General features: G+C 38.0%; 6 protein-coding genes across 6 annotated transcripts; all 6 read right to left on the bottom strand.

Annotated features, from left to right (window-relative positions):
- Positions 1 to 286: 286 nt before the first annotated feature.
- NAT1 (peptide alpha-N-acetyltransferase complex A subunit NAT1) lies at positions 287 to 2,809 on the bottom strand (the record flags this gene model as incomplete). The annotated part of the gene is made up of 1 exon (XM_071051637.1): positions 287 to 2,809. The coding sequence occupies one exon, from the start codon at positions 2,807 to 2,809 to the stop codon at positions 287 to 289; it is 2,523 nt and encodes an 840-aa protein (XP_070907666.1).
- A 403-nt stretch (positions 2,810 to 3,212) lies between these two features.
- Positions 3,213 to 4,937, bottom strand: RIB2 (bifunctional DRAP deaminase/tRNA pseudouridine synthase RIB2; the record flags this gene model as incomplete). Its single annotated transcript, XM_071051636.1, has 1 exon — positions 3,213 to 4,937. One exon carries the CDS (start codon positions 4,935 to 4,937, stop codon positions 3,213 to 3,215), a length of 1,725 nt encoding a protein of 574 aa, XP_070907665.1.
- Positions 4,938 to 5,305: 368 nt separating this feature from the next.
- INP54 (phosphoinositide 5-phosphatase INP54) lies at positions 5,306 to 6,418 on the bottom strand (the record flags this gene model as incomplete). Its single annotated transcript, XM_071051635.1, has 1 exon — positions 5,306 to 6,418. The coding sequence occupies one exon, from the start codon at positions 6,416 to 6,418 to the stop codon at positions 5,306 to 5,308; it is 1,113 nt and encodes a 370-aa protein (XP_070907664.1).
- Positions 6,419 to 6,745: 327 nt separating this feature from the next.
- On the bottom strand, positions 6,746 to 7,819 carry MET22 (3'(2'),5'-bisphosphate nucleotidase; the record flags this gene model as incomplete). The annotated part of the gene is made up of 1 exon (XM_071051634.1): positions 6,746 to 7,819. One exon carries the CDS (start codon positions 7,817 to 7,819, stop codon positions 6,746 to 6,748), a length of 1,074 nt encoding a protein of 357 aa, XP_070907663.1.
- Positions 7,820 to 8,500: 681 nt separating this feature from the next.
- On the bottom strand, positions 8,501 to 11,146 carry CRT10 (Crt10p; the record flags this gene model as incomplete). The annotated part of the gene is made up of 1 exon (XM_071051633.1): positions 8,501 to 11,146. One exon carries the CDS (start codon positions 11,144 to 11,146, stop codon positions 8,501 to 8,503), a length of 2,646 nt encoding a protein of 881 aa, XP_070907662.1.
- Positions 11,147 to 11,650: 504 nt separating this feature from the next.
- Positions 11,651 to 13,081, bottom strand: APM4 (Apm4p; the record flags this gene model as incomplete). Its single annotated transcript, XM_071051632.1, has 1 exon — positions 11,651 to 13,081. One exon carries the CDS (start codon positions 13,079 to 13,081, stop codon positions 11,651 to 11,653), a length of 1,431 nt encoding a protein of 476 aa, XP_070907661.1.
- Positions 13,082 to 13,249: the final 168 nt, after the last annotated feature.

Below are 13,249 nucleotides of genomic sequence, written 5' to 3'. Positions count from 1 at the left end.
GGTAATGCCTTGAGGACTTCTCTTATAACTTTAAAAAATCGGAATTTCGCTATTGCTTTAAGGTGTATTATAAGTTATTCAGTTGATTCTATTATTACTGATCGTATATATATATTTGATTTATATCTAGGATTATCTTATCACTGATATGAATAACCAAGGATTGATACTAGGATGTTTTTTTATCTTAGTACTTTTTCGGTTGATATGTAATGTAGGAGAAGTTCTTATGTAATTTATATATTATTATATATTCATTTTTTTATCCTTTGTTTCATGTTTTCTTTTAGAAGTTGTACTGGATGATCTTTGATTGCTCGTATGGTTCGGCGTTAGAGAGTTGATCGATAATCAAACCTTTGACCTGTTCTGGATTGCCAATGCTGTGTCTGTATAAGAACAAGTACGAACTGGTATCAGCACTTTTGAATTTGCTTTGCAAATACTCTAGCCAATCAAAATCAGAATTGTCCCTATCTGTAATATTAAATTCACCATTTTCAGTTAAACTCTTTTCAACAACTTTTTTAGCAATCTCATCGTAAGAGGTTTCCGGTTTTGTACAAATCAGCAAGGCAACGCTCATAGCACCGTAAGTGAAACTGTCCTTACCATACTTTGAGCCAACCTTGGCAAGATCAGAAAGACATAGTGCCAACTTCCCAGTTCTCAGATTGTATTCGAAATCCAGTAGGTAGTCCTTTTCATCAGCAGTTGCCTGTCTCAAGAAATCATTGTAGAAGTTGGAAGAAAAATCGGAAAGAGGTTCAGCGGTGTTAATAAGTTTCTCACCAAATGGGTCTTGGTCCTGGTCCTTTGGATAGGCCATAACTTTGGCTTCCTCTTCTTCTCTGAGTTTTCTAGCAGCAGCATTTTCCTTTTTGGCCTTCTTTGTATTTTCATTACCATTCTCATTAGCCCCATCATTTTCTCTCTTAGCTTTCGAGTCATAAAGTTCGAAGTATATTTTTGATGACCCTTCCATGGCACGAACATACATTGGTTTGGTGAATAATTTCTTACCCCATTCTAACATTTCAAGGTAGGCTCTTGGAGTACCCTTTCTCATACAGTAAGAATGGAAGTCGAGTTGATCATCGTCAAATTGCTTATAGAACTTAGAAATCGCAATAAATCTCTTTAGAGCAAGGCCCTGGTATTTCTGAGAAGTACTACAACAGACCTTGATCTCGTCGTTCTTGGCTTCCTTTTCTTCCTCATTATCAGCCATTTCAAGTTCCTTTTGCAACTCATTTAGTTTATTCTTTGCATCTAGATACAATCTATAATAAGCTTCAGCTTGTTCGACAATGAACCAGGAAGCCTCGACTAGGTGAAGATCTTTCAAACCATTTACTGCATCTTCATTCTTAGTGAACAGTGAAGCAACTTCAACAGCTTTATCGATTTTATTAGCTCTCAAAAGATATTTGACGGATTTGCAGTTAATGAATCTATCTTGCAAATCTAGTTCTCTGGCTTCTTCAAGAATCTCGGAGGCAGTATCCAGTAGACCTAAATGTTTTAGAACACGAGCCTTCATTATGTAGAACTCAACCATAGTAGGAGTATGCTCTAGTGCATTATCAATATACTGTTGAGCAGTTTTGAAGTCCTTGATAAACAAGTAATGCTGGGTTAGGAAGTAACAAGTCCAGATGTATTGAATTTGATTCTGAGATTTATCCAAGCTTTCCAAATATTGTGTAACAAACTTTTGGATGATAGGAATAATTCTTTCACCTCTCGATCTGTAAAGATTCTTTAGACTTGAGAATGTAGCAGGAACACCACGCTTCAGCATTGGAAGAATGTAATCTTCCAGTTTCTTGGTTAATTCCTCTTCATCTTGGATGAATGTCAATGGAATGTATCTTGGTGGGTCACAGTTAGGATAAAACTTTTCTAATTTTTCATAAAGAGCTTTTCTCAACCTATTATCAGCACGAATACCAAGAGCAACTTCTAATAGATTGTAATACTTAAAGTTATCTGGGTTTCTCTTTATCAATGTTCTGTACATAATAGATGCATCTTTCATATTACCTAGCTTCATGTAGATCGAGGCCTTTCTCTCTAACACAGCGTATTTGTCAAAAACGTCTTTTTCGATATCATTGAGGTGGTTCATAACTTTTTGCAGTTTTTCTGGATTGTTTCCTGCATTACGGTACATGATATCATTTTTATAAATCAGGCATTCATTGTGTTCATACTTCTCAGCATCACTAATTTTACCACTGGCCAACTTTTCGAATTGAGATAGGGTGTTAACAGCTTGCTGCCTTTCTCCATTAATATCTTGGCAAACGGCCAAACCTGTCCAGTTAGCCCTGTAACCCATGTAAGTTTCCCAGTAAGCCTTCCTGGCAACAAGAGCTTTCTTGAAGTCGCCAACTTGTGAATATAAAGTGGCCAAGTCGCGGTAAATTTGAAAATTGTTGGAACCATTGTCCAATGAAGCTTGGAACCACTTGATACTGCCATGGTAATCTTTGACGTTACGCATATAAATACCAAGAATGTGACAGCACATAGGAGAAGCACTAGTGCCGCTAATTTTGCTAATTGAGCTCTTGACAAGTTGCTCAGCTTCTTCCTTTTCGCCGATGGAATGCAAATCCAAACCCTTCAAAGCCAAACAATCCACATTGGAACTTTCTTTTTTCAACACAGTATCTAACAGCTTAATTGACTTCTTGTAATTCTTAGCTTCATATAGCTTCAGAGCCTCTAAAAACTGACTTGTATCCTTAATGCCGACCTTTGGGGCCAGCTTTGGCTTCGCACCACCTCTTCTTCTAGACATAGCGATACTTCTTAATCTCTTAATAAAGGAGTATACCTGAACAATACAATCCAAAAGTGATATCTTGTCTAAACCTAAAACTCAATTGCTTAATACGATAAGCTGGAAACTTTGCATTAGCTTGATCAAACTCGTCGAGACCAATATTTTTGCAAATTTCAATTTTTTTTCGATTATTCGACATTATACTTTTTTCACGCAGTAAGCAATGAAAGAAAAAAATATGTTGAAGAGCTTGCTTAGAAACATGCGTAGCATCATGATATTTATCACATCTCAATGTTATTTTGATATTGCGATGGGCAATATAATAACCATTTTTACAATATACATAATTTATAATAGTCGATTATATAAAGATTATATGTAAATTGAATAAGGTAGTATGTTAGGGATGTATCATTTATTCTTTCTCGTGACCTTTGAAAGCTATTTCATTACACCTGTCTTCGTAGCCTGGAATTAGGATGTAGTCTATGCCGTTATTTTCTAGCGCTGTGAGGCTTGTGTTGTTCTTGACAAAGGTATCTGGTTCCATGACTCCTACAAATACTGTTCCAATATTTCCTTGTTGAGCTAGGATTCTTTCTAGACAAGGAAGGTTACCGCTCAGTCTAAATGAGCATGGCTCCATGGTAGTGTATATGACAGATCCTGCTGGAACCTCGTTAGAACCGGTACGCTCGAAATATTTTTCAAGAGCGCATTGCTCAGCATGAGTGTTTCCTGGTAACTCACGGGAGTAACCAGTGGAAAGTATTTCTGTACCGTTTACGATCACGGCACCTACACTGAATGCTGTCTGGGTAGGACCACATTTGTCAGCCTCGTCAATTGCCATTTCCATATACTTACGGTGGACCTCCAGAGCCCAATCTGGGAATGCAGTTCTATAGCTCCATAGTTTCTTACCTTCAGAATTACACTCAGTAGATTCATATTTGTAGGCATGTAACCATAGGTCCAGATCATTAGGACCAGGGTCAGTGTACATTGGTGAATCGCAAACATCACATCTTTCTGAGGCTATCATTTCACCTTCAGATTTTGGATAAAACCAACTTTCAGCACACTCAGTCTTCCCGATATTGTCCAGTTGCTGAGTAATCCTATCATAATCAGACGCTTTGAATTCGGGACCCCAGATGGCAACGTTCGAGTAAATGGGATCATTTGCTATTGGGTGACCCAAGTATTGCAAATGTACTCTAATTTGGTGAGTTCTGCCAGTCAATGGTTTGCATTTAACTATACTGGTTTGGCCATCATAACTTATCCTTTTGAAGACAGTTTTAGCTGGTTTGGAGTTTTCATCAGCATTGTCTCCAATAGTATTTAGAGAAACTTTTGGATCATAAGATTTTAGAGGCTTTTCCACAGTAATCTCCTCTATTGGAAATTCGCCTACCACTCTTGCAATATATTCTTTGCTGACTTCACGTACTTTCATCTGATCGCCCATCTGGTCAGCACCTTTTGGAGTCTTCGCTAAGAACATCAGACCACTGGTTAGTCTATCGAGCCTATTACATGGGTGTACACTGATCCCCATTTCCTTTTCCAGGATTTTGGTGATTGTGTTGTATCTATAACGTCCTGTTGGATGCACTGGTATGCCACTTGGTTTATCAATCACAAGGATATTTTCATCCTCAAAGACCGTCTTTATTGGCTTGGAAGACACTGGAGGTTCATGGCGATGTATCTTATGAGTCAATTGTTGGCCATTACGAAGAATGGTGTCTAAATTGGCGGCTTCGCCGTTCACAAAGACTGCACCGCTGGCGATCGTCTTTCTATAGTAACCAGGTTCGCGATCCCTAAATTCTTCGGTGAATATGTCCACAACTTTACGGTCTCTCCACCTCTCCTTACAGAACGTCTTGTACTCGAATTCATAGGGATCAATGCGTCTCAAAGCACCATCAATAGTCACATGGTATTCAGGGTCCACCATCTTATTCCCATTAGAGTTCGCCTCTGCAACTCTGATTTTGAACCCAGCACTATCCCGCATCTGATTGGTATTATTCTGCGCCCTCTTATCTTTTCTGGAGTTCTTAATATCACGTTCTCTCCTAGCCTTCGCAATCTCCTTCTCCAAATGCTGTTCAAACTCACTTGCCATCGTTTGTTAATTTTAGCACAGACCTTTATATACAACAATATAAGGTGTCAAAAACCTTTAATCTGTAACAATTGATCTGATGAATATCAAAATGATAATGAAGAAACTGAAATCCCAACACTCTACACAATTGTTCTGGAAGCTACACTATTAATCCTTATTGCTTTTTTTTTTTTCAAACAACTTTTTTTTTTCAGTTATTTGCGATGAGCCTTATTTAAAGGGTTAATCATGTATTTAATGAATAGAACGATAGTTATAGCAGCCGGTATACCCGACGTTTACTGATTAACCAACCTAACAGGTGATCTTCAATAGTACAAAACCTATTCAAACTAATGTTATATATTCTTTTGGCCCGTGGTGTCTTAGAATAACCTGTATAATAACCACAATACTACTATTAGGCCTATAATGTAGATTGCTGGGCCACGCATCCATTCGTAGGCTAGTATTTTGTCAGTTAAGTAGCCTAGTGTGGCATCTAAAGGCTCCAGGATACGTACGAGTTCTAGGTCATGAATAGTGTCGTGAGTAATCTCTGGGACCTCTATGACCAAGTTCACGGCCTGGTGGTCAGTGAATTGCAATGTCCTTGATCTCCGTACTGATTCGTACTTACAAGAGCCGATGTTATGCGCCGAGTGGTACTTCTTGTACAGGATTCTATCGCACCACGATGGGATTCGTTTACTGTTGTATGTTGATTCAGACTGTAGCTTGTATTTGTAAGTAGGTGGGAAGTTAATCCGACCCTCTTTAAAGCCGCGAAGAATTATACCTTTATGTTTTAGGCGGTTTAATTCTTCGCTCCGCCATAGTGTTTCCTCCCACTTATTAGGATCCTGTGGCGCAACGTTTGTATCTGTTACTCTGAAATTTAGATCACCAAAGAAGAATATGTGTCCTTTACGGAAGCCGGCCTCGTCCAATACCCTATTACATTGCGACATAATCCTGTCAAAGTCATCGATCCTTGCACGTTTGTTTTCTCTACCTTCCTTGGCATTTAAATGACAACATATAAATGTAAAAGTTTGGACTTCTTGACCTTCTTGAGATAGTTTAAATGTATATGCCGTACCACCCTTTAAAGTTGATCCGAATATACCACAGTTAGAGGTTGTTGAGAGAGAGTCGTAGCATTCTATGGTATCTTTACAGAATACTAAGACTGCGGTAGCGCCGACATAGCTGTAACCTAACTTTTTATACTGAATATCGGGAAACAACTGTCTCAAAACCTCTAAGGCAGCGGTACTAAGGTCAAGTAAACACGTCTCCATACGGAGCTTTCCAACACCTTCCCAGATCCTTACCAGCTCTTGTACACCAAGCACATATATATCTTGAGGATTGCTGTCAGTTGAAGTCATTAACTCCCTTAGAACATCTTGCTTATGCTTCTCTTCCCTGAAGGGGAAGGCCCGTCCGCAGTTTAGCGTACTAATAGACACTTTCCATAACTTATCACCAGTCATTGGACAATTTATTTATATATTAATACTCGAATAAAGTTACTATTTTGTTACTTAGCTTTGGAATATCATGTATCAAAAGCAGATATTTTTTTATTTGATCATTGTCTTTAGTAGTGCTCCTTAGTTTAATTAATTTCTAAGGAGATCACCTGTTATCGTAACTAATGGTAACACCGATAATATAAACACAACAATAAAAGTAAAGAGAGTTTTATATTTAATCTATCTGCAATTAATAACTATTTAACTAAATTAGATGAAAACATTATTGTGTATATGTATAAGGGTGGTTACGATATTTTTGCAAATACAATACTTCTATTACAGTTATTTTCTTGAGTTAATGACCTCGGCAGAGGTGCTGACGACAAGGTCATGTAGTTCTTGTGGACCACTGGTGGCAATGACACCTTTTGAAGCCAATGTGCGACCATTACCGAAGTCTAAAGGCTTGTTCTCCATAGAATCGGTGTGGACACCGCCAGCCTCTAGTACGATGGTGTTACCTGCCGCGTGGTCCCAAATCTTCTCTTGGTATGATAGTTTGATTGGAAGACGTAGATACGTATCAGCTAATCCAAGTGCCAATAGACAGTATTTAACCTGGGAATCTAGGTGTAGAGACTTCTCGATACCTAATTTAGACTTAATTTCTGATTGTTCATCATGGGATGAATGAGATTTCTCGACACCTTCTAAACTGATCATCTCGGATGTTGATTTCAATGATCTGCAGTGTATTGGAAGCCAATCAGGATTCTTTGAGGCGCAAACGGAGTAAAAAGCTCCTTGGCCCTTAACCGCACTGAACAAATACCCAAACTTGTCGTGTTCAGGAAGATCCTTACCGCCATAGTTGGCTAGAGTCAGGTTAGGACAACCTATGCAACCAACCTGTACAACACCATCGATGATTAGACCTAAGCAAACAGCAAATTGATCTCCTCTTAGGAAACCCTTTGTACCATCAATAGGATCCAGACACCAAAATCTACCAGTACGGCCACCTTCGTAATTACCACAGTCAATAACTTTACGGACATCATCAAGAGTAGCCAATGGATATTCTTGACTTGTAAACTGAACAGAGTTATCACTGAAACCGCCTTCAAAGACGTCATCGTTCTTCTTAATCTGGGTCAAAATCTCGGATACGAAATCATCGGAAAGTCCACTAGAAGACTCCTCGCCTACAATCTTATCCTCTGGAAAGTTAGCCTTTATAGCATTTATGATAATGGTTTGGGCAGCATAATCACCAATTGTAACAGGGGAGTCATCACTCTTTGTAATAGTAGTGCTGTCTCTATGGGCAATAACCTCGGACTGAATTCTCTTCGTTAGCAAAGAAGCCTTCCTCACAGCCTGAGTAGCAACAAACAATTCCCTCTCAAACGCCATCTTATAATTATGATTATTTGAGTTAGATTATATCAATTTGATGGTATAGGGAAGGATTGGAAGGATCACGAAACTCTTGAAGTGCATTGTTTAAATACAAGTACACCGGAGAATAATAAATTGAGTATGATTGGCATTGTGGGTAGAACCCAGCACGTGATATGGTGTTGTTTGAAGGGATATATTCAAGGCTCATAGATTATACAGTTACTAGTTATTAATTGTATATAACGTCGATATTGATCAAGAACTAATATTGTCTATTTATATTTGGTTTATTGTATATATACCATTACCTCGGATTTGTCTACCGAAATATATGCGCAGACATGTAATAATCTATATGAATATGTACTTATCTCTGCTTTCTTGTAAGCTGTTTAATATCAGGATTAAAGATCTTATCAGAAGATAGTGAATAGATAAAATGAACTATGTATATATATATCTATGTATTTGTAAATAATGATGCATTAATTTTTCACCTCCTGTATTTAGGTAGACGCTTTGCTACGAACTCGGTTAACGACACGTTAGTAAGACCAAAATGTAAAAATTATAGGTAATCAAAAAAACAATTACCCATAGCCAACAAAAACCCTAATATATAAAATAATGCGATATATTTCATTTTATAGTGAGCTAACTACACTTATAAGAACCACTAAGCAATCGCTTGTATTACGAATTCTTCTCTATTTTGAATTTAGCAAGTTCATTACCATGCGCTACCAACAATAGGGCATATTCTGGTATACCGTTAATATCATCTCTCGGTGAGTATATATAGTCCATACCCACAATCTCCAGGAATACAAAATCAATATCGTCAATACCACAGTAAGAATTTTGGCCACCATGAAGTCTTGAATATATACATTGAAAGTCATCGTCCTCATCAGGATTCAGAGTTTTCCAACCGAATATGTACTCCTGTCTGAATGAGTAGATTCCTTTATACTTGGTCAATCTCAGAAGGGATATTAGACCTACTTGCGAAGCAACAACTATACAATTCATCTCCTTAATATGACAAACAAAGTTGATACGGTTAAGAGCCAGAATGGTTCCCTTAAATGAACATAGCGATATTTGGTCAAGAGGAAAAATCTCATCAGAAGTAAATGAAAGGATGAGTAGCGGGTGGGTTTTGACTAGATACACATGATGAGCTGTTGTCACTAGAAGGAAATCCGAATGTAGCTCCTTAAGTTTATATCCTGTTGGTGCATTGGCAGAGTCAGTCGATATACAAGTCAGCAATTCTCGTACCTTTTTAGCATGATTATGCGTAGCCCATTTTCTCTGGTTAACTTCTTGTGCAGCTGCCAATGATGAAGAAGGACGAATAAATCTGTGATTTGCTGGTATATTTCGGCAATTAGCAGAGTTGACAATAGAATTAATATTATATGGTGCTATTTCTTCCCATGTTCCTCTATGATTAGAGAAAAATACACGAGAGGTCATCAACAGTGGGATTTTTGAGTATGGAGATAACATAACTCTCTTGAGCTTTTTTAGTTCAGATGGTCTATAAATAGTTGTAAGATAATTTCTATTCCAACTAAATTTATTGTTATTAGTCTCTATCCAACGTCCGTCTTTTTTCTGAAACGAAAGTGATGGACGATAACCAGATGAAGGGTTAAATGATGGTTCATTATGAAATATCCCAATATCTATATTCCTCTCTAATTTTTTCTCAATATCTTCGTAGATAAAATCTGCTGACATAGGTGGAAATGGATTTTCGAATCGTACTTTATCTTTTGAAGCATTTTGTAGATCAACCTTGGTACCTTCTAAGTTGGAAATTTTGTTAAGAAGAAATTCTTCTGGAGCTCCAGGAGGGATATTTGATACTAATTCAGGTAATAGACGTGCTTGACTAATATCACCATCTTCCACAAAAGATGTAAATCGCAGTTTGACAGGCATATTTGACATACCATATTTCGACGTCAAAGCCAATTGGGCGACAGGAACTTTCAGTTGGGTAGTTAGAGCACCAATCCCAAAGCTTTTAGTTTGATAGCAGTTCGATGATGATGCTTTCAATACGTGGCTGTCTTGGTAAACTGAACACAATGATGCAATTTTTGACAATCTCTTATAGTTTAAGTTTAAGAATTGAAAACTGTCCACCTCCATAAAATCTGATGAAACTAAAGGGGTTACTGTCCAACAGAACTCTGAAAAGAACTGCGTGTCTTTCAAACTAGCTACTATTTCGTCCTTTTCCTTGTCTAATATAACTTTCAAAGTGGATACGTTACCATATATGGAAGCATATGCGAGTACTATATCACCATCGCTATCAACTTGTTTTGGAACAAAGTTTACACATGGTACGTTATGTCCTGTAACTATTTCCTTGGTATATGTTTTCGCAATCACTGAAGAATCGCTATCATCAAGTCTAAATGCGAATATACTGATACCTGGTCCATTATGCCCCAAAGCAATGTAAATAACATCATCGTATTCAATACAGTCCGCACTCCAACAACTAACAGGTGTTCTCAGAACCATTTGTGGTCCACATCTAACTTGATTAGTAAAGCCCCGATTTTCCTCGACCTCATTTATAACATCGTTCATATCATAAAAAAGTACCATCCCAGAATCAGTACATATTGTTAAATAGAACATACCACCAAACTCCAGGATTTTCAAGAAATTTATCGTCATATCCATCAAATTAGTAGACACGAAGGCATCAGGAATCATCAAATGGTCGCGCATAGTCTGGAAGTCAATGTGGTCATTCCATTTACTTGGTCGAAGATAAAATAACTTTGATCTCGATGTTAATGTAGTTCTAGTATGAATTTCGATAGTAGCGCATCTTCCAACAATAATATAGTTTCCAAATACCACTAGTAGGTTGTTCTTAAAATTAAACCTTTCAAAAAGTTTGCTAGATAGCTCCTTCTTCTCCGAAGAAGTAATATAAAGTTTCTGTGATTCAGGGAGCAAAAGTTGAGCAGGTTGGATATTGCCCGTCGGACACCATACAGGCTCCAAGTGATCACACATAGTTCTGCACATACTTAAAAATTCTCTTGATTCCTCAGCTATCTCCTCATCGTTGTCCATAATTTCAATTTCCCTCTCCATATAGGCCTCTAGGTTCGGCAGGAAGTCTGAGTTTTTATTTGTGTAGCATTGATAAAAACGGTCTATGGTAACCACACTTTCTGTCAAAGAGGTTCCAACACTCTGAAACACCTGATAATCATAACATTCACTAGGTGTGTCTAACTTGGATCGTATTCTCCTAGAAAGCAACCATTTTTCAAACACTTCATCAGTATTCGCCATAATATGTGTCCTTTTCTTCCCCTTCCCGATGTTAAGAATTTAACGAACTGATATATCTTCTTCACAATGTGTGTTTTATATTATTTTTAAACCTCCCCAAATTAAACCCAAACATAACCCTGTTAAAAAGTGTCAATCGATACTAGATCCAGCAGCGTGTAGAGGTTTTATATCCGATTATTATAAGGCTATAAAAAGTAGTTGATGGTTTCACTGCCTAAAGGCCCTTCCCTATAGTTATAATATAGCTTTTTTTCGCTTTTTGAAATAAATTCACGATTTTACTGCTTAAGGCGATGAGCACTTACTCCGAGATGATTCTAAAGGGGACTTTCTACATCGATGGTTAATCAAAGACATCAATACCCTGTGTTGAAAATACAAAGATGAACCTTGAGGATTATCTATTCAAAGCTATATGATACATATAATACGTGTCTTCTGAAATGTAATTAGTTATTCAGATAAGTAACTAATGCAGAAAAGATTTTATATAGATTACTCTTAGTAACGTATTTCGTACGAGCCAGATTTAGATACGTAACGAATCCATTTAATTGTTTTGTATTTTTGGGTTTCTTTAATGGTGAAATACCTTACCACAAGACCCGAGTTACTGAACATCAGAATCTCGAATTTCAAGGAGATAGGTGGTTTCTGCCACTGTTGTACAGTTAGTCTCGTTGCGTCTTTGGTAGGTACAGTCACTGCGCTCAGTGTATTTTCTGTCAGCCCATTATATTTACTAAATGTCCACACCATAGCTTTTTCCTCTGGCACAAATTTACAGTGGCCATTCGATACGTCTATCTGACAATCCAGGGTCTCTGGAGGTACTGGTATCTTAAGTACGACATCCTTTGCAGTTAGTTTACTAGGAAACAATGATTTCAATGTTAGTCGGTAATCAACAGCTGTACCGTTGGAAGAATACGTTACTATAGGACTTACCTTGAAGGGCAGGTTTAAGTTATCTCTGACGTGATATCTCATCAACTCCATTGATCCATCAGGAGGTACAAACCTAATGATCCTATCTCTGTCAAATTTTTCAAGTGAGACGCATTGGTGGAATTTGCAGTCTTCGAGCATCACTGAGCCAGCAGCTGCCTTTGGGATTGCTTTCTTGTTTTTAATTTCTTCAAAGGTGTCCTTCACGCTATAACCATTATTCTCGACGCTAAGTGAGTCGTTCAGTCCGAATTGACAAACGGGGGTGCCGCTAAGATGGGTTGTGAGGTCTATAGTACCGTCGACGTACGATTTCAGGATGGATCCATCCCTAGAGACAAGTATACTGATCCTTTCGTTGACATATAAGAAAATTTCGTTTTTCTTATGAGTAATTCCCTTTGGCCTCCATGGTAGATCAGCAGAGATCGGAAAGTTGCTGCTGGAGTCTTGCGAAGACAGGAAACTACTAGTGCGCCGTAGAAATTTGGGAATTGAGATATTAGAATTGTTGCTAGAGTTCATCTCAGGCACCGATATCGCGTAACGATCCTGAGACTCACGGGAGGGCTTAACTGACATCTTCTTAATCACAGAGCCTGGGTCTGTGTCAATCGGCACCCCGTTCTCAGCCAGCATGACATCTAACATCTCATAACATACCATGAACTCCTCTTTCAAGAACTCTTCACGGTTTAGCCCGTATAACTCCATCATCCCATCGAGCTTATACAGAAACTCCCACATTGCACCGCAATTAACATTGCTCCGCGCAACTACAACCAACCACAGATCATCACCATGACTAGACCTTACATGCTGAAATGTAGTAGACCCCAAAGTCAGGATCGGAGACCTCACATCCAAGTTGTTGATCACCTGGATCCGAAACACATCAGAGATAGACCGCTTCAATGAACTCCGGCAGAATTTCGAAACGACGAGCTCTCCACGAGCCGTAAAAATAAGTACCGCGCTGATCATCAGAGAATTCCTACTCAATGGTTCTAGTTCTCTTACGATTACTGAATATCAACCGCCTTATTAGCCCTTTTTAATCCAATTAAACTAAAATTCAATCAATTCGCTAACTAAAATCGCCAATGACGTCAAAAATAAAAAATTTCACAAATTTCACAAATTTTTCAATTT

Source organism: Nakaseomyces bracarensis (assembly GCF_045282275.1).
Source record: "Nakaseomyces bracarensis strain CBM3 chromosome Unknown Scaff6_1, whole genome shotgun sequence".
NCBI classification, from domain to species: Eukaryota; Fungi; Ascomycota; class Saccharomycetes; order Saccharomycetales; family Saccharomycetaceae; genus Nakaseomyces; species Nakaseomyces bracarensis.
The sequence above is the reverse complement of the archived record's forward strand: the minus strand, read 5'-3'. Positions and strand labels throughout refer to the sequence as shown.